Source organism: Martes martes, assembly GCF_963455335.1.
Source record: "Martes martes genome assembly, chromosome: 1".
In the NCBI taxonomy this organism is placed as follows: Eukaryota; Metazoa; Chordata; class Mammalia; order Carnivora; family Mustelidae; genus Martes; species Martes martes.
In genome coordinates, this window is record NC_137888.1 from 195,885,312 (window position 1) to 195,904,086 (window position 18,775).

At 52.3% G+C, this 18,775-nt stretch overlaps 1 protein-coding gene across 2 annotated transcripts in view; it reads right to left on the bottom strand.

Moving 5' to 3' along the window:
* Positions 1-18,775, bottom strand: part of NISCH (nischarin) — a 33,040-nt gene that overhangs the window by 12,922 nt on the left and 1,343 nt on the right. For both annotated transcript variants that reach the window (XM_080799740.1, XM_080799741.1), the window contains exons 2-13: positions 17,693-17,776; positions 16,927-17,109; positions 8,360-8,408; positions 7,291-7,454; positions 6,810-6,905; positions 5,341-5,436; positions 3,978-4,130; positions 3,273-3,341; positions 2,592-2,777; positions 2,290-2,418; positions 1,003-1,116; positions 539-650 (exon numbers count right to left, since the gene is read on the bottom strand). In XM_080799740.1, coding sequence (XP_080655866.1) covers positions 539-650; positions 1,003-1,116; positions 2,290-2,418; positions 2,592-2,777; positions 3,273-3,341; positions 3,978-4,130; positions 5,341-5,436; positions 6,810-6,905; positions 7,291-7,454; positions 8,360-8,408; positions 16,927-17,109; positions 17,693-17,776 — 1,435 coding nt within the window. The remainder of the gene's footprint in view (positions 1-538; positions 651-1,002; positions 1,117-2,289; positions 2,419-2,591; positions 2,778-3,272; positions 3,342-3,977; positions 4,131-5,340; positions 5,437-6,809; positions 6,906-7,290; positions 7,455-8,359; positions 8,409-16,926; positions 17,110-17,692; positions 17,777-18,775) is intronic.

Genomic DNA, 18,775 nt, shown 5'->3' on the forward strand with positions numbered 1-18,775 from the left:
CGGGAACTGGTCTTCCACGGGTCCACAGACAGCCCGTCTTGGGCCCACACACACGGTGTTTTGGGGCGGGATCGCACCGCGAGAGCCATAGAGATGAGGCAATGATTAAAAAAAAAAGTTTCTACGCAGGGGCTGGGGTGCCCGATTCAGGAAGGTCACTGGGCCTGGTGTCCCGCAAGCAAGGAGCCAAATTGGCCACGCTGCCTGGGGGTTAGCAGGGTCCTTAAAAAGCAGCAGCCCCGAGAAGCCTGTTCACACGGCAGCCTCAGGGCCCCACTGCAAACCCATGGGATCCTACAAGAACCGGATGTGGGATTCAGACCAACTGGGGGCCCTTGGTGAGCAAACAACAGAGCTGAAATCAAGCCAGCAGACCACCCCCACCACCCCAAGCTACCCCAAGAGGTGCTGCCTGGAGACAGCACCATGCCCCCACCCCATGTCTGAACCCTGCCAGCATCTTCCCCCAAGCCCCAGCCAGGAGGCCCAGGCGGAACCTGCGTCACTCCGCTAGCTGGCAAGACATGTACACAATTACCTTGGTTGGCGAGGATGGGCTGGGGCAGGGAGGCAGTGGCAGGAGCCACGCTGGGAGGGGAGCCGCTGGGTCGGATGCAAGGAGCAGCGGAGAGCCTGGAATCCTCAACGACCTGAGGAGGAGTGCTCGAGTCAGCCCCCGGGGGTGAGGAGAGAAAGATCAGGAAGCACAGATCCCGACACAGCCAGGGAGGAGGAAGGAGCTCCCGGCTCTCTCTCGAGAGTGGTGGTTGAAGGTGGTCGGGCCTAGTCTGCAGCAACCCCAAGAGGCCTGTGCTGCCCCTGTGCCCCCCTCACGTAGGGGAGAACAGAGGGGAGGTGGCTTGCCCCAGCTCAGGCAGCCAGAACACAGAGGGGTGCAGCCAGGACGCAGGGGCCCTGAGCGCTTCCCGGCCCAGTCCCACGGCGAGCCAGCTTCCCTCTCAGCTGGCTCTCCTCACAAAGACCTCCTACACAAAGACCCACCTTCTTCTCCGGGTTGCTCAGCTTTGACTTGACCTCCTTGGCTTTCTGAATTGCTTTTAGCACTTCCACAGTGTCCAGCTCCTTCTCTGTGGTCGCAGTGTTGTCCAGACAGACCTACAGAGTTCAGAGAACGGCCGTCAGCGCAGGGGCTGACAGGAACAGCGTGGAAGGGGCGCTGCAGAGGTGTGGGCCAGGCCCCGAGAGGACAAGGGAGACCAAGGGAGGCTCTGCCCCCTGGCAGGCAAGCTCTCCACTCCCCGTGGAGGTGACCTGGGAGCTCCCACACTGCCTGGGCCATTTCAGGAGTCCCTCTCTGAGATGGGGAGGCAATGGGACAGTCTTGCAGATGGCTGGGAGTCGGGGAAGGTAGTGACCTGAACCAAGCCCCCAGTTAGGGCGAACTCAGACCAGTAAGAGCGAGGGGAGGCCTGGGGAACTGGGAGGGCAGAGGCATGGGGAATAGGAACAGGCAGATACAGGAGGGGACCGTGACTAGTAAGCAGTGAGGGGTGGCACTGTGGTCACTGGCCTGTGGAAAAGCTGACACCAAACCACGTAGCCCCGGGGCGGGGGGGTGCCCGAGGGGGGGCAGGAGAAGAGGGCATCTTGTGAACACGGTCTTGGTGACAGTGTGAAGAAAGGGGCGCTCAGGGCTGAAAAGAGATGAGGATGGCGGGGGAAGGGGGCAGACAGACGCCCAGGTATCTTCTGGCCTGGGATGTGGGGAGAGTGGGGGATAGGCCTGCTCCAGAGTGGAAGGTAGGTGAGTCTGGCTGAGGACCTGTGACACTGGCATGGCTGCGGGGGGGCCAGCCCACACGCAGCAGGCAGCAGACCCTGGGCCAGACCACACTGGCAAAGGGGAGCAAACCGTTCACGGTCTGCAGTCTACAAAACAAAGCGTGACTCTAACAAGCTAAAGACAGTCCCTCCACCCTGGGTCTGTGCCTCATGGTTGGTGGGGAGCCGTCCGGGCCTGAGGCTCTGACATAGATGACAGGACAGAGGCCAGCAGGAACCAGGGCAGCGCCCCCATAGAAGGAGCAGGGAAGCCTCTTCCTAGTGGCGGGTGTGTGTAGGCGGGGTGGGGGGGTGGGGTGTGTGTGTGTGTGTGTGTGCGCGCGCGCGCGCAGACTTCCCAGAACCGAAAGGTCCCTCGGGGCCAGCGGTCCTTCTGAAGCAGGGAGGTGGACAGAACAGCGGCCATCCCCTCCAGCGCCGCCCAGGCAAAGCCAGACTCCATCCAGACCGTCTCTCCGACAGAGCAGACCCGCCCCAGCAGCTTACCTCGGAGGCCCGCTCTCCGAACTGAGCCAGCACCTTGGTCCGGTAGTCAGGGAGGATGCTTAGGGGGTTGCTGAGTAGGGCCACGTGCTCCAGACACGGGAGGCTGCCGATGCTCCTGACCTCCTCCAGCTGCAAGAGACGAGTCCCCTTCCCTCACCCCTCCTTCGAATGCTGCAGCGACAGGCCAACGTGACTGATGGCCTCTCTTTGACGCAGGCCAGCTTTATGATTCTTCTTCAGGGGGAGAAGCTCTGAGGCAGAGCCACCCCGGGTCCCCAGGAGCCTTCCAGGCTGAGGCTCACCTGCTCGATCCTGTTGTCTCGGAGGTCCAGGCTGACCAGGGAATAGAGCTTGTGCAGGCCACTCAGGCTCTCCAGGAGGTTGCCCGCCAGGTTGAGGGTCTTGATGTTCCCCAGTTTGGTGTGCACCCCTTCCAAGGAGGAGAGCTTGTTGTAAGACAGGTCCAGGTGCACAAGGTTGTAGAGGTGCTGCAGCGGCATCGAGAACAGGGTACAGCTGGTTCAGGCCAAGGCTCCGCAGCAGGCGGGCAGCCCCAGATGGTGCAGGGGGCCTCCCCACCTCCAACACCCACTTGTCCCAGACAGCTACTAGCAAGTACCACCCCCTGCTCCCTGGCACACGTCATGGCCCCCCAGAAGCATCACAGCCCACAGAAGCGGGGTGAGCTGTGAAAATCAGGCTGTCCGTCATTGTGATGGAGGCGTATGGTCATCACACTCAATTTCTATTTTCACGTCTTTCCCCCCACTCTTTGAACCTAGAGCAACAATCGCCCAGTCCATTGGAACACCAGCAGACCCTGACTTTACAGACCTCCTGTGCACCCAGACACCTTTCAGGGGCCTATGAGAGAAAACTCCAGGGGACGGCCAAGCTCCCAAGGCAGCATCAGCCTCCTGAACTCTCAGGAGAATGGGACCTCAAGCAGCCCATGGAGGGTGGTCTTTAAAGACACAAATTACCTGCAGGTTGTCCACAACCAGCACCCCATTGTGACTCAGGTCCAGGAACTCAATCTTTGGGATCAGTTTCTTGACAAAGAAGAGAAAGAAGAGAGATGCCTGAGGTTACCCTAGATGCGGGACTTTGGTGGCCCCTGTACCTGGTAGATGAACAACACAAGACACTTCCTCCAGACTACAGATGCCCCAGCTGGACATCTCTGCCTATCCCAGGGGCAAATAGGGCCCCCAGTGCTGAACATGGGCCACTGTTCCTAAAGAACCCCTGGCTTGTGAAAAGGACGGTGGCAAGTTCCTGGATGGGGAAGGAAGTTCATCCCTCTTCTCCAACCCTACCCAACCCCACCAAAGAGCACAAATACAGGAATCATTCTCCTCTTGCCCAAATGCTATCTGGATGTCACTCTTATGGGGGCACGCCTGGAATCCATGGAGTGAATTTCCCACTTCACTCCCTGGGAATATCCTCACATACTATGTTTCTCTATCAAATGTACATTTGATCAATAGACATCATTGGGCCCTAACCACTACCTCATCTATTTCAATGAATCCACTGAGAAATTAACTTAAAAACTCCAGGCAATGCACAGAGCATGGGGCACAGGTTGTCTGTGGTCCTTCTGGAAAAGGCCAAGTTGCATACTCAACCTCCAGGTGTGACGAGGCCAGAGAAGCCCCTGGTGCCTACGGCTGAGAGCATACCACAGACTCGTCGATCTCTGAGATGCTGTTGTGGCTCAGGTCTAGAGTGGTCAAGGCCTGCCACGTGGGGATGACGGCAGTCACAGGGCCTTCCAGGGCTGTGCCTTCTGGCTCCCACTCGTCAAATTCCGAGGCTTCGGGAACAAGGACTTCCTGTGTAAGAACATCTGTTGAGCACCACACTTGGCCCTCACGCAACACAATCGTTGCAAAATTTCAGGAAGGGCTTCAGCATATTTAGCATGTGGAAGTGAACTTGCATTAAAATGGGCTTCAGCTCATATGGCTTTACCCGATTGTGAAATACCTGAAGCGCTTGGCAGCATATTCGCCACTTGGAAAGTGTTCTGACCCTGCCTCATTAGCAAATGCTTTTCAAACGCAGAAGAGCCTTGTTCTCCATGGTGATCCTGTTTCTGGCTTCAATCTCAGGAGCTCAAGACCAGCAATCACAGCGTTTCCAGGCAACTAGGCTTTCTGAGCTGGCGTCATGGTCCCCACTGAGGACCGTAGGCCATTACTGTCCATTACCGTCCATTACTACGCAAGGTAGAAGCAGGGATGCAGGGACGCCATCAAAGCGCAGGAAGGCGGGCCTCCTTGTCCTGCAGTTGATGCCCAGAAGACCTCTCCTCCCTCAATGGACTAACTTGGGCTCTTTGAGCAAGGCCACAGGGAGCCCCTTGGAGAGGGGCCGGGTTGCCCAATGCCGTTGCTCTTTATCTAAGCCTCCTAGCTCAGCCAGCAGCCTCATGACCCCATCAAACCCATATCTGCATTAGACACCACAAGTCATTAAAGTAGCTACCCTGTTTGTTCTATCCCAGTGGAAGGATTTGAGCATGGCTAAGATGGAATCCATAAAAAGGTACGTAGAGAAGAAACCCCTTACTTTCTCAATTCAAGTATTTCTGTTGCTCACACACAAACAACAGGGCACGGCATTCCTACAACCCGGCCTGTCTCCTTCAAGTGCACTCAGAGCAAGATACAAACAAGTGCTGAACCAGGACTTCATAAGCTCAAAGAAACACTTAACGTCAGTCTAATGAACATTCTGCCACTTGCCACTGCTTACCAACTTGTTCCCCTCCAAAACCAGGGACGTTTTTGAGGGGTGGGGGTGGAGAGACCCAGCGCCTTCAACTATCTTGTTCAATAGTATGGGTTTCTGACGAAGACACAGACCGATGCATCCCGGGGACAGTCCAGCACTGGGAGGATCTGCACGAGTGTGGGGCTGCCCAGGGGAAGGTCCGACCTCCGGGGTCCAGCAGACAGCAGGGACGCTCGCACCCACCCTTGGCGTGCAGCACAGGGCCCTGCCCCTCAGTGCCCGGGGCAGGAAACAGGTGGCACTTACCTTCATAGAGGTCGCGGAGAAGCGGATGCTCATTGTGGCTAAGGTGGGCTTCGATGCCACGAGTCCCCGGATGCGCCTGGCACCACAGTGACTTATCTGGAACAAAGAACAGCTGCGTCTCAGAAAAGGCTGTAAGGGCTGACTGAAGCTTGGCAGGTGAACAGGAAAAGCGGGCTCTGGAAAGCAGAACTTGAGAGCAAAAGGCCTTGGGCACACAGTGAGGACACAAAAGGCCCTCTTGCTCACCCAGTCCAGCTTCACCGGCCTTGGCTAACCTGCAGCAAGCAGGCAGGGCTACATGCCCCCACACGCCCATGAACGCCACCCACCGGCAGACCCCAACCTTGGGGCCTCCTCAGCCTGTGAGCCGAGGCTGGGCTGGACACTCCTCTAACTTCCCAATCCTTCCTCAGCCAGCTCTGGTGGAGGCACACACCATAGGTTCCCGTCTAGGGATGTGGTCCTCAAAGTCTCTGGGACTAGCCCAGAATGGTGCAGGCAGAACAGTCCCACGGGCAGCAGAGGCTCTGGAGTTAGACTTGACTGAATTCAGATCCCAGCTTTCCCTCATTGACTGTGTGGTCCTGACCAAACTTCTTATCTCCCTAACCCTCAGTTTTCTCAACTGCAAAATGGGAATAAAAATACCCACTTCACAGGGCAGTTGGAAAGCTTCCGGCAGGAAGTGTCCATGAGAACACAGGGCTGAACACAGAAGCCATGCTCTAGAAATAGATGCTTTAAAGCATTTTTAAAAAGTATCCATTACTGAGTCCCCTTGCTTTTATTTATTTATTTTTTAAAGATTTTATTTATTTATTTGACAGAGAGAGATCACAAGTAGGCAGAGAGGCAGGCAGAGAGAGAGGAAGGGAAGCAGGCTCCCTGCTGAGCAGAGAGCCCGATGTGGGGCTCGATGTGGGATCATGACCTGAGCTGAAGGCAGAGGCTTTAACCCACTGAGCCACCCAGGTGCCCGAGTCCCCTTGCTTTTAAAAACTGTTAACGAAACTGACATCTCGAACCCAGGAATAGGGTAGGAAGTAATACAAAGTATTTCCTGTTAGATGTGGGCACACTGGAGGGCAGAGAACCCTCAAAGTCCTCTGCAGTTGTGTCCTGGGAAACACAGACTGGAAACTGGCTCTGCCTGACCCTCAGGACACCCTCCCAGCCCTTCACCTTGAGCAATGAGAAGAAAGAGCCAAGTGCTGGTGCTCCATCCTGTCCACATGCTGCCTGTGCCTGGAGCGGATGTACAGACGGGCCCAGAGCAGGAGAGGCCCCCTCTCTCCAGACCTTCAGGTGGGCCTGACTTACCTAGCTGGGGTCTATCACACACTGACAAACGCAAAAGCAACGGCGCCTAACAGGTAAACCCAGACACTCTCTGGCCGCAGATAATCAGAGGCAAGACCATCCCCTCATGGGCTCTGCCCCACCTGGACTCCAGGGGCCCTGGGCCTTACCTCCACCTGGTGAAGAGACTTGAATATTGACAGATCAAAAGGCAGGAGTTGCTCCTGAATGTTGCTGGTCCCAAACGGTCCTTCTGTGCCGGAAACCTGCGGCCAGACATGGGGCTTGAATCAAGGATGCTGCTGCAGCAGCTGTAGAACCGGACTCACGGCTCTGCCAGGCTACGCGGGGCACAGGAGGCACATACCTCCGCTCACCACTTGCAGGGTCATCAAAGCTGGCTGAAGCCAAAGTTTAAAGGGGGTACCGGGTAACGACTGCCCCCTGGTGCTCACAACCAGAAGTGCAGTGCCAAGAACACCAAAGGTGGCCTTCCCCATCCCAGGGCCAATTCAGCCACCTTTATACACACACACACACACACACACACACACACACACACACACACACAGACAGTGAGCTCCACAGCCCCACTGGGGCTCCATGCACACAACCGAGTGGCAATCCGTGACCAAGCTGCCACAGCTTTACCTTCAGGTACTTAAGGCGACAGGTGAAGTCCAGGATGTGCCCAAGGTCAGTCTTGGCGTCCCCACTGGCACAGGTGGGCTTTCCCTGCTGCAGCTGCTCGGTGACCGCATAGAGTTGCAGGGGCCCGATGGCAAAGACCTCGCCGGCCCCCAGGAGCTGTTCTCCTGCAACAACCATGGCCCCCAGGGTGAGCAACCGGCCCCAGCCCTGGTGTGCAGCCAGGGCATCGGCCCACCTGACCCACAGTCAGCAAGCACTAGGCAAGCACCCTCAGGACGAAGCCGTGGTCCTGAGCACACACAGGGCACAGAGCAGACCCAGATCACAAAGGAGGGAAGGACCCTGAGAACGTGTGACTGGGGAGCCTCCCTGAGCTGAGGCCGTGTCAGGATCTGCACACTGGGATGAAGTTGATGTGAGGCGGCCCAGGAGCAGCAGACCCACCCCACCCCCTCTAACATGCACACAGCCCGAGGTCAGCTGAGGCCTGAGGGGCCAGCCCAGTGCAGGACCTGCAGACAGGCAGTGTTCACAACTAATGCTCGCTCTGCCCCTCCCAGCCATGTACCCTCTCGTCCTCAGTGCCCTTATCTGCACCGCCTGGAGGCAGGCAGTGAGATGGCTGACATGAGGCTGAATGGCAGAAAGCACTGTTAGCTACTGTCACGAGGCTCTCTGCAGCATGGCCATGACCTAGGTAGGACTGGCTTCTGTTTGATGTCTCAACTCTCTCAGGTAAGGACAGAGCAGGTACAAGAGGGCATCAGTTCACCCCAGAACTCCCCCATAGGGCTTTGGACTACATCCTGAGCCTGGGGTTAGCCCCTGACTCAAGACTCGAGACTCCTAAGGTAAAAGACCACAGCTTCTTAGACCTGGCTGCCTGTGGGGCTGGTGGGCAGGTGGGCAGGCAGGCTCGGCTGTGGACCAGGCCTGGGGATTTGAGCAACCCCGGGGAGGTGGGCCCTGGTGAGGACTTGTTGGCAGTTCTGGGCCACCCTGGGTCCCTGGCTGCCTGACAGGGCTGGACCAGTAGCACCCACTGTTTCGGGGACTCCTGGCCACATACCTTTTTCAAAGAGCTCCTCAGCCAGTGCCGCGGTGATGCCATTTATCTCCTGCGGAGAAAAAAACCCAGTTAGAAAGTGACCCTGACCCCAGTTGCTGGGACTCACAGTCCCTGCTAGCTACTCCCTCTGTTGCTGTAATGCCAGCTCTCCAGAAAGCTAATAAAACAGAGCTTACAACACACAACAAAAGAGAGAGTAAACTATAAATCAAAGTGCCCAGGAAGAGAAACTGAGTATTTCCAGTCCTGTGGACACACGGAATGTCGCTTCAAAGGAAGAAGGGAAACAGAGTATCGCAGCGGCAACGGCACACACAGGTGCTGGCTGACGCAGGAGGCCTGGGAGGCCGGCAAAGCCTGGCTGTCCTGACCGTCAGCCGGAGCAGGCAGCTCCCAAGACTGGCCCCAAAACACCCTGGGAGAGAGCATGACAGAGAGGAAGTTCTGTTTCTTCTGAGAGTGACCGTTCCTTTCTTTCATGTTCCAAAGGTGCCTGAAGAAAAAGTCAGTGCCAGCTCTCTTCCTGTGCTCATCCTTCAAGCCTTACAACTACAAACCACTCAGCCCCAGGGCCCCAAGCAAGGGACAGGAAAGGCCGTCCTTTAAGGAGGCCTGAAAGACCGGGCCCGCAGTCATATTAGCAGCTGGTGTGCTGGGATCCAAACCACGCCAGGCACACTCCATGGCCCCGACGCCCCATGTGAGAAGATGGTATTTTGAACCCCGTTTCCCAGATGAGCAGACTGAGGCGGGGAGCTGCTGTACTCGCCAATGTTACAAGGCCAGAGAGCAGCAAAGCCACTTTCCCTCTGTACATGAACCACTGCCTCAGCACTTCCGTGTGTGATCCTGAGGGGGCAGGACCCCACAGTCCCCAGCCCCACGTCGGGTAGGTAAGAATTTTCATGCATGGCCAGGTGGCAGCCAACAGGACTTTTGGTAAACAGGTCCAGATGGAGGCCGTGCGTTGCCTTCGTGACTCATGGGAACATCTCTGCCACGAGGATGTGCAAGTCACATGTTGACAGGACTCAACAGGCACCAGGCTGGGGGAGACAGAGTGTCCTTTTCCTGTTTTCCTTTGTGGTTTGTTTGTCTCCCTCTTATCTTTCATACATGATGGATATGCTGAAGGTTGTTTATATGCCGCAAATATCTTCTCCCTGTCCTGCAGTCCTTTTACCTTTGTTTGTGGTGGTTTTCCTGACACACAGAAAGGCTTCATCTGTATAAAAGTTGTTTAATCTGTGATTCTTTTCCTTGGTGACTTTAGGACTCTTCCCCCATCCCAAGATTATAAAAATATTCCTCTAATTTTTTTTTAAGATTTATTTATTTATTTGACAGAGATCACAAGTAGGCAGAGAGGCGGGCGGCGTGGGGTGGGGGGAGCAGGCTTCCCGCTGAGCAGAGAGCCCGATGCAGGGCTCGATCCCAGGACCCTGAGATCACGACCTGAGCCGAAGGCAGAGGCTTAACCCACTGAGCCACCCAGACACCCTTAATTTTTTCTTTTAATACTTTATGCTAGCTCATTAAATGTGGTTTTTCTCTAAGATGCTCAAAATTCAGTTTACATATAGTATGAGAAGAACCCCCCTTTGACATCACCAGTGGACAAAAAGCCCAGTGGAGGGCCCCAGCGTCAACGGGCACAGGTTCTGGCAAGATCCAAGGTCAGATGCAAAGGGGCCGTCAGGACAACGCAGGCTCTGAGCAGGAGAGGGCTCCAGCCGGGGAGGAGAGAAGCTCCCCATTCAGGCTGAAGTTCAACTTCAGTCTCACGCAACAACTGAAATTCAGTGACAGTTTCCCCGAGTGCAGTGAAGAACTGAAAATTAGCAAGAGCCTGGAATGATCCAAACGCTCGTTTCTCTACCAACAGTTTCAAGCGCCATGGCTGGGGTCTAAGCCAGCACTTCTCGGCCCGCTGCCGTGAGCATCACCAGGTCAGCCCTGAAAGAGGCAGGCTCTTGAGCAGCAATTCTCGGGCCCGTGCTCGTAACACTAGGGGTCCCAGAAGGTCTCCCTCCAGAAGGGGCTCCCTGCCCTCCAACCGCACCTAACGGTGTTACACTTCTTTGGGCAGCTGAGCTCAATACCCCCTAAGGGGACAAGGCCGGTATCTCTGCAGAGCACGGAAAGCTGCAAGATAGCGAGGGCCAAGAGATCGTGCTAAGCAGAGGGCAGAGTTTTTTTGTTTTGTTTTGTTTTGTTTTGTTTTTTAACTTCTGAGCCATCTTAAAAAGCAAACTATGTGACAATTCCTCTCCACTCCTCAGGGCACAGAAAGTACACGCTGCTGTAACACTGTCTACTTTTGCAACACTACCTACTTTGTTCGCCAGGCTCATCTCCACCTGCGGAGACTTCATCAGAGAGAACACAGGGATGCGGCGGCCCCTGAGTCTAGAGCACAAGCCTCCTACGAGAAGCACTTTGTTGGCCTCCTCAGAACTCTGGTTAAGTCAGCCTGATATGCAGAGCAAAGGTGTGCAGAGTCGGTACTCCCCGCCATCCCCACCCCGGTCTAAGTCACTGCAGATTCTGCTAGGAAGTCACCCGTGGGGACAGGTGACTCCCACACACCTCACCCAACCTAGGCGGAAGGGACCTAAAGTGCTTCGGGGTGCCACAAATGTCTGAACTGAGATGTGTTTTTTAAAAAAGACATCCTTTATACCTCAAAAAAAAAATCAATTAAAATAAAATCAACAGGGCACCTGGGTGACTCAGTTGTTAAGCGTCTGACTTCGGCTCAAGTCATGATCTCAGGGTTCTGGGACTGGGCCCCACACCAGGCTCCCTGCTCGGTGGGGGGCCTGCTTCTCCCTCTCCCACACACCCTGCTTGTGTTCCCTCTCTCACTGTGTCTGTCTCTGTCAAATAAATAAACAAAATATTTAAAATTAATTAATTAGGCTACTTAAAAAACCAGTACTACCCAACTGTAAATGTCCTACGGACCCATAAGCCAGCCACCTGCCAGGATCCCGAGCCACAGTGTGCCCTTGGGCAGCAGTGTGAGCGGCCCACACACGTGCCCCAAACTGGTCGGGGTATAGCTCGGCGGCTACCACCCTGTGTGCGTCCGCATACACAGAGCCTACGACAAGCACACCCTGCAGCACCTGGGCCTGTGCCCAGAAATGACCCCAGGCCAGCCCAACACTCCCGCAAAGAGCCCTGGTTAATGGGGCACAGATGAGGGACTCAATCACACACACAGGCAAAGGGGCAGAGGCAGGGCAGGACCCCATGTAACTCTTATTTCCTGACTGTGGTGAGGCATTCTAGGAGGGCTCAGGTATGTTATGTGCAATATGGCTTTGAGTAAAAATTCCCTATTGAGAGATTCAAGCCTCAAGTTCACCGGAGCGCTCCAAGGCCATAAGCTGCAGGGAAATCTGTCAGCCCTTACAGCCTCAGTACTTTGCGGCTTAGACAAAGGACAGAGGTGGATGGTAAGGCTGAGGTTAAGATGGTAACAGTTTAGGGCACCTGGGTAACTCAGTCGGTTAAGCATTCAGCTCTTGATTTCCGCTCACATTATGGTTGTGGGGCCAGGAGACTGAGGTCACATCAAACTCCGTGCTGAGCGTGGAGCCTGCTTAAGATTCTCTCTCTCCCCCTCCCTCTGCCTCTTGTGCACTTTCTTAAAAAAAAAAAAAAAAAAAAAGGCTTAAAGGGTCAGGAAACAGCCTGCCTCCTGAGCCACTGGTTGACATCCTGCCTCAAAATGGTATGCTAGAAATCCTTTGTGGGATCCATTTCTTTGAATTTGAAAACCTCTGCTCATGGGGTGCTGGGATGAGGTCAGTCACAGAGACCTCCAGCAGTGCTGAGTCACAGCTGTCTAGAGACAAAGAACCCAGCAACAGCCCCAGTGCCGAGGTGTGCCCTCTCACAGCAACAAAGGGCTGCCCTGGCCCCTACATGCCCCATCTCAGAGTTGGCCACGGAGAGAAGGGCTGCTTTCTTTCCTTGCCACCAAAACCCACACTGCAAAAAAATGATGTTGGAACCCTTACCTCACACCATGAATAAAAACTAACTCAACATGGATGAAAGACCTAAATATGTCCTAAAGCTATAAAACTAGAAGAAAACCAAGTTGTAGATTTCTGTAACCTTGGACTAGGCAGTGGTTTCTAAGAACATCCAAAACACAAGTGACCAAAGGAAAAGAAAAATGGATGAACCTAAGTTCATCAAAATCTCAAACTTTTGAATTTCAAAGGACACTATCAAGAAAATGAAAAGATAATTCACACAATGAAAGAAAGTATTTGCATATCACATTTCTGGTAAGAGCCTAATGTCCAGAATATATTAAAAATAAAAAAAAAACTAGAGTGCCTGGGTGGCTCAGTGGGTTATGCCTCTGTCTTCAGCTCAAGTCATGATCTCAGGGTCCTGGGATTGAGCCCCACATTGGGCTCTCTGCTCAGCAGGGAGCCTGCTTCCCTCTCTCTCTGCCTGCCTCTCTGCCTACTTGTGATCTCTGTCTGTCAAATAAATAAATAAAATATATATTAAAAAAACAAAACAAAAACTGTAACTCGGGGCATTTGGGTGGCTCAGTCGTTAGGCATCTGCCTTTGGCTCAGATCATGACCCTGGGTTGCTGGGATCGAGCCGCATATCGGGCTCCCTGCTTGGCAGGAAGCCTACTTCTCCCTCTCTCACTACCCCTGCTTGTGTTCCATCTCTCGCCGTCTCTCCCTCTCTGTCAAATAAATAAAATCTTTAAAAAAAATAAAATTAAATTAAAAAAAATTTTTTTAAAAACTGTAACTCAACCACAAAAACACAAGTAACCTAATTTTTTAAAGTGCCGAGGACATCTGAGTACCTGTCTCTGATGAAGATATGCAAATGATGAATAAGCATATGAGAAGAAGCTCAGCCTCATTAGGGAAATGGGTATCACTCGATACCACGTCATGCCCACCAGGATGATTATTAAAAAAGCGGGCAGTAACAAGTCTGACAAGGATGTGGGGAGAAGAGAACCTGTGCACTGCTGATGGGAATGTAAAACGGTGCTGCCATTATGGAAAAAAAATTTGGTAGTTCTTCAAAAAGCTAAAGTTACCATATGACCCAGCAATGCCACTCTTTAGGCATACCCAACAGAAAGGAAAACCTATGTCCACACAAAACCTTACATAAGAATGTCCACAGCAGCATTGTCCGTACTAGCCAAAAAGTGGAAACCACCCAAACATCCATCAACTGATGGATAATGTCGTAATTGGCGGAATATGACTCAGGCAAAAAGGACCAAAGTACAGTACAAATGGACCTTGAAAGCATCATGCTAAGTGAAAACAGCCCATCACAAAGGCCACATTTGTATGATTCCATTTTTATGAAATGTCCAGAACAGGCAAATCTGTGGGGACAGAATGTACATTAGTGATTGCTGATGGGCACAAGGTTCCTCTTCAGAGTGATGAATGTTCTGGAATTAGTGGTAATAGCTGCACAACTCTGTGAATATACTAAAAGCAGGGAATTGTGTACTTTAAATGTTTTGGGGCTTTTTTGAGATTTATTTATTTGAGAGAGAGAGTATACGTGCAAATGGGGGGAGAGGCAGCGGGAGAGGCAGAGAGAGAGAAGCAGAGTCCCCACTGAGTTGGATCTTAGGACCCTAAGATCACGAAATCGAGAGCTGCTTAACCAACTGAACAACCCGGGTGCCCCAGGAACTGGATATTGTTTAAGAGTGAATTTTGGGACTCCTGGGTGGCTTACTCAGTTAAGCATCTGCCTTTGGCTCAGGTCATGATCCCAGGGTCCTGGCATTGAGCTCCAGGTTGGGCTCCCTGCTTATCAGAGAGCCTGCTTCTCCCTCTCCTTCTGCTGTTCCCCCTGCTTGTGCTCTTTCTCTCTCTCTCTCTCTGTGACAAATAAGTAAAATATTTTAAAGAAAAAAAAGGCAACCTACTTTTTAAAAAAAGTGAATTTTATGATATGTAAACTATATTTTAATAAAGAAAAAACCCACACTCCTGACAACCAGGGTTCCCTGCATCCACCCTGTCAGCCCCATAAGAAGTGGAACATGTTGAGAATAATTTCAGAGAGGACACTGATGCGACAAAGGCTGGCAGAAATATTCCCTAAGAACCCCCAGCCTATAGAAAAGGCTGACGAATCTTTCAGGCCCCAGTTGTTCAAACTCATTTGAAGGTCTAGTGGTTCTCAGGTGAGATTTTGCCCCTCGGAGGGATATTTGGCAATGTGTGTGGCCATTCTGGCTGTCACAACCTGGGGTGGCTATCAGCACCTAGAGGCCAGAGATGCTGCTCAACAGTGCATGGGACAGTCCTCGCGACAATTATCCACCCCTAACAGTCAACTGTGCTGCAGCTGAGAAACCGTGATTTAACTTCACGATGGGTCAGGTAGTTCTCAAAAATCCTTGGATTTATATAACCCAGGGGCTCTTCTGATAACAGTAATTTCAGTATGCCCAAACCGCTCCAAGCAGTAAAATATGCCTCAACACAGAACCTCAGAGATGTGGGCCGGCACACCACCTCAGGCAAACGGCTCTCCAATGAGCAGTCCAGGCCCTTCCATGTTGGGGGCGGGGCAAACACGCTCCTTGAAGACCCAGGTCTTAAGCCACGAAGTGCACTTTCAAAGGGCTGCTTATCAAGTTTTATCCTTAAATGGCTAACCAAAGCTTTTTTAAAGAACAGCATTTCCTAAAATACTAACCGGTAAAGCATCTGAAACGCTCTCGTAAGAAATGGAAATTTTTCCTCACATAAGGAAAGTAAATGTGAAAAAAACTGTCTACAACAGGAAACTGCCATCGACACAGTTGTTGGTATGCGCTGAATAAAATCCAAAGCACATATATAGATACAGCCCATCTGTAAATGCCACCCATTTCCACAGCCCCTCCAAGCTTAGTGACCCAACACTAGCATCGTCACCAAATTTCCTGGCTCTGTCTAGCACTCCAAAAAAGGTTCATCTGTCTTCTCTGAAAGCACTTCAAGGAAGTTGTGTTGTAAACGCATCTGAGCTTTTAAGACCACAACCCACAGGTCCCTTCCTGAAAGGTGAGCCTGAAAAATGGAGAGGATTCCTTCGTATCTTCACCACATAAAAAGAAAACATGTCAATTATCCAAAAATCTATCACCCAGAGATTAACTACTCCTAGTCCTGTGCTGTATGATCTTTCAGAATTTTCCTAGGCAAATATACTCATGTTAATTTCTTTTCATATAAAGAGGACTGTATCCTACATATCCATTTTATGGCACCCTTATTTCCTGTAGTAACATACTTATTTTCCTGTGTCAACAAATCCACAGCTGCACCATCATTTTCTTTCTTTTTTTTTTTAAAGATTTTATTTATTTACTTGACAGAGATCACAAGTAGGCAGAGAGGCAGACAGGGGTGTGTGTGTGGGGGGGGGGGAAGCAGGCTCCCCACTGAGCAGAGAGCCTGAAGTGGGGCTCGATCCCAGGACCCTGGGACCATGACCTGAACCGAAGGCATAGGCTTTAACCCACTGAGCCACCCAGGTGCCCCTGCACCATCATTTTCTAGCAGAATATCTGGTTACAGGGTGGTACCCCTTGATTTTTTTGAAAAACGCCTCCTACTGGACTTTTTTAAAACATTTTTTATATGAGAGAAAGACAGACAGAGAGACAGAGAGAGAGAGAGAGAGAGAGAAAGCAGGGCCTGAGAGGTGGGAGGAACAAAGAGGGAGAGGGAGGGAGAATCCCAAGCAGGCTCCCCACTGAGCAGAGAGCCTGATGAGGGGCTCGATCCCACAAGCCTGAGATCACTAACCTGAGCTGAAACTAAGAGTGGGCTGCCCAACCGAATGCGCCACCCAGGCACCTCTCCTATTGGACTTCTGATTGTCTTCAGTATTTCGCTCCTATGCTGGAATGTACCTATATCCTATTCACACTTGCCTGATTGCTTTCCCCCTAGAATAAATTCTCAGAAGTGGAACTGTTAGCTGTTTTCAACGTTTGGGTTTCACACGGCCGAACTTCCCTCGACGAAGTGTGACAACTCATCCTGTTACCAGCAGCCCATGAAAGTTGTCCAGCCATCCGGAGCTGCTCCGGAACACACTCCCAGTGGAGTCTATCTACCCACCCTCAGCAGCTCGGACCCTGAAGATGCCCTCTGATGGCCATATTTTGCCAACACAGGCTCATTCCTTGGTCCCGAGCTGTGAACCAACAATGAAACTGTCCTCCTCTACACCAGCTCTGACAGCTGTTTCTACTCTACCCCCGTCCATTTGGTAAACTAACTTAAATACCCACCGGCTGTTTCCATACACAAAATGCCATGTGGTAAAGGAAAACCTCTCTGTGGCCATGGTCTAATACAAAGCAAATCTGTCAATAAAAGTGTTTCTGCCCACATGCCACCAGAGTGATGTTCCCCATCTTCTAACCTCGGGGTCCAACTCCAGCCCGCCTCCCCTGAAAGCTGAGGCTCACGCTGGTTTGCTGCCTCGAGCCTGGTGGTTGTGGGCTGGCAGGAGAGACCCAGAGAGGAACTTACGTAGAGATGAAAATGTAAGAAGTGGGCTAGCACGCTGGGGGCCACTCCAGGGAAGGTGGCCAGGAGTGTCTGCAGGTAGACCTCCAGATCCTTCTCCCTTTTTTCCACCAAGCTTCTCGAGTTTTTCCCAATGATCTTTTTAGGCGGAAGCAGATTTTTATCAATTTTCTTTTCTGCAACCAGCTGTAAGAAAAGAGAAGCATGGTCAACCACAGCCCCAGAGGGTCTGTGACAGTGCAGGATCCGAGACAAGCTGCCTGAGGACAGGTGCTTGACATAACTCCCACAGCCCCTTCTGGCAGTGGTATCAGAATCAGTGATTCAACCTGGATATCTGGAATTTGGCCTCATCAGATTCAATTAGTATTAGACATACCAAGACAAATGTAGACGAGGAGCTCCATCTGGAGCCTGCAGAGACAGAAAATACCTCCAGGCTCCTCAAAACCCCCATCTTTTCCAAACCAGAATGAACACCTATCAGGGCAGCGACCTGGTTTTAAAGCACTCATGCTGCAAAGGACCCAGAGAAAGGCGGTTCTCTCCAAAACCAAAGAAAGAAATGGAATCACAGCCAGATATTAAAGCAGGAGCTCTGAAGTAGCTGTAGTCAGGTGAACAAGTTTAAATCCGTTCCCGCCCTGGGAAACTGACCCTTACAGACATGGAGCCAGTTCGGCCCTCAATTTAACGAGTGCCAAAACGGAAATGTGGCCTAAAGGCCCCCCAAGGCCTGAGACACAGACTCCCAGTTCTCAAGAGTTACCTTTTCGTGCAGATCGTAGAAATCGCTGTAGCGGTGCTTGACTGTCCATTCGTGGCTGCCGTCAGTGACCTGGATGATATAAACCTACAAGGGGAAACCGACAAGTCCTCGCCCAGCCAGACACAAGGAAAGCCCCCGTCCTCCCCTCAGCAATGGCGGCAGACCACCCAGAACCCCCAGGCCAAAGTCAGGCTGCCCTTGCCAGCTAGCCTCTGCAGCTGACCCTTGATAAACAGCAGGACCCCTCACAGCTTCCTCCATGATCCTAGCACCAGCTGGCAGGCACCTGGGAGCAATCCGGGGGGTCTATCCAACAGCGAGGAACAAAAAAGGTGACCATCTTATCAAGCCATCTCTTTAGTTTTTTACTTCCAGCCTCCAGCGTGACCTGCAGGCCAGGCCACCCACTCCAAAATCGGCAGAACAGGGTGGGGTCTGGCAGGACTAGCTTTTCTGCTGTTATTATTTCTCTAGGTGCCCTGACTATATCCTAGAAGCAAGTCCCTTCACAACGCTTTCAGCTGGTTCCTGGCTAGGATTTCTGCTGCTGAGCCAGGCGTCAGAGCGCTAAGAAGCTGACGAGAGGGTGGGGGGCAGGGCAGTGATGAACCATCAGGACCAGCAGAACGCTTAGCAGGGTTAAGGGAATGGGCCTTGGAGTCAAGGAAGACCAGAGCTTAAAATTTGATTCTGCTATTTCTTGGCTGGCTTATATAAGTGACTGGGAGCCTAAATTCTCTCTGAGCCTCAGTTTCTACATCTTAAAAATCTGATAGGATTAGTAACTGAATAAAGTAATTCAAGCAAAATGCCTTGTACAAGGTCTGACATACAGCAAGTGTTCAACAAAAGGTGTCTTAATAATATAATAATAATCAGCACACTTGGAGACAAACCATCAGGTCAGCCTGGATCACCATGTCCCCCATACCCATGCAGGCGGGGCTCAGCTCTCCGAAATAGGGAGAGCTTTTTGGAGATGACGTCCTCACTGAATGCTGCTCATGGGCGATGGCCTGCTAGCCATCAGCTCAGAAACCTCAAGGTTCACCTGGTAAGCGGGGCCCCCCCCTCCCACCCCGT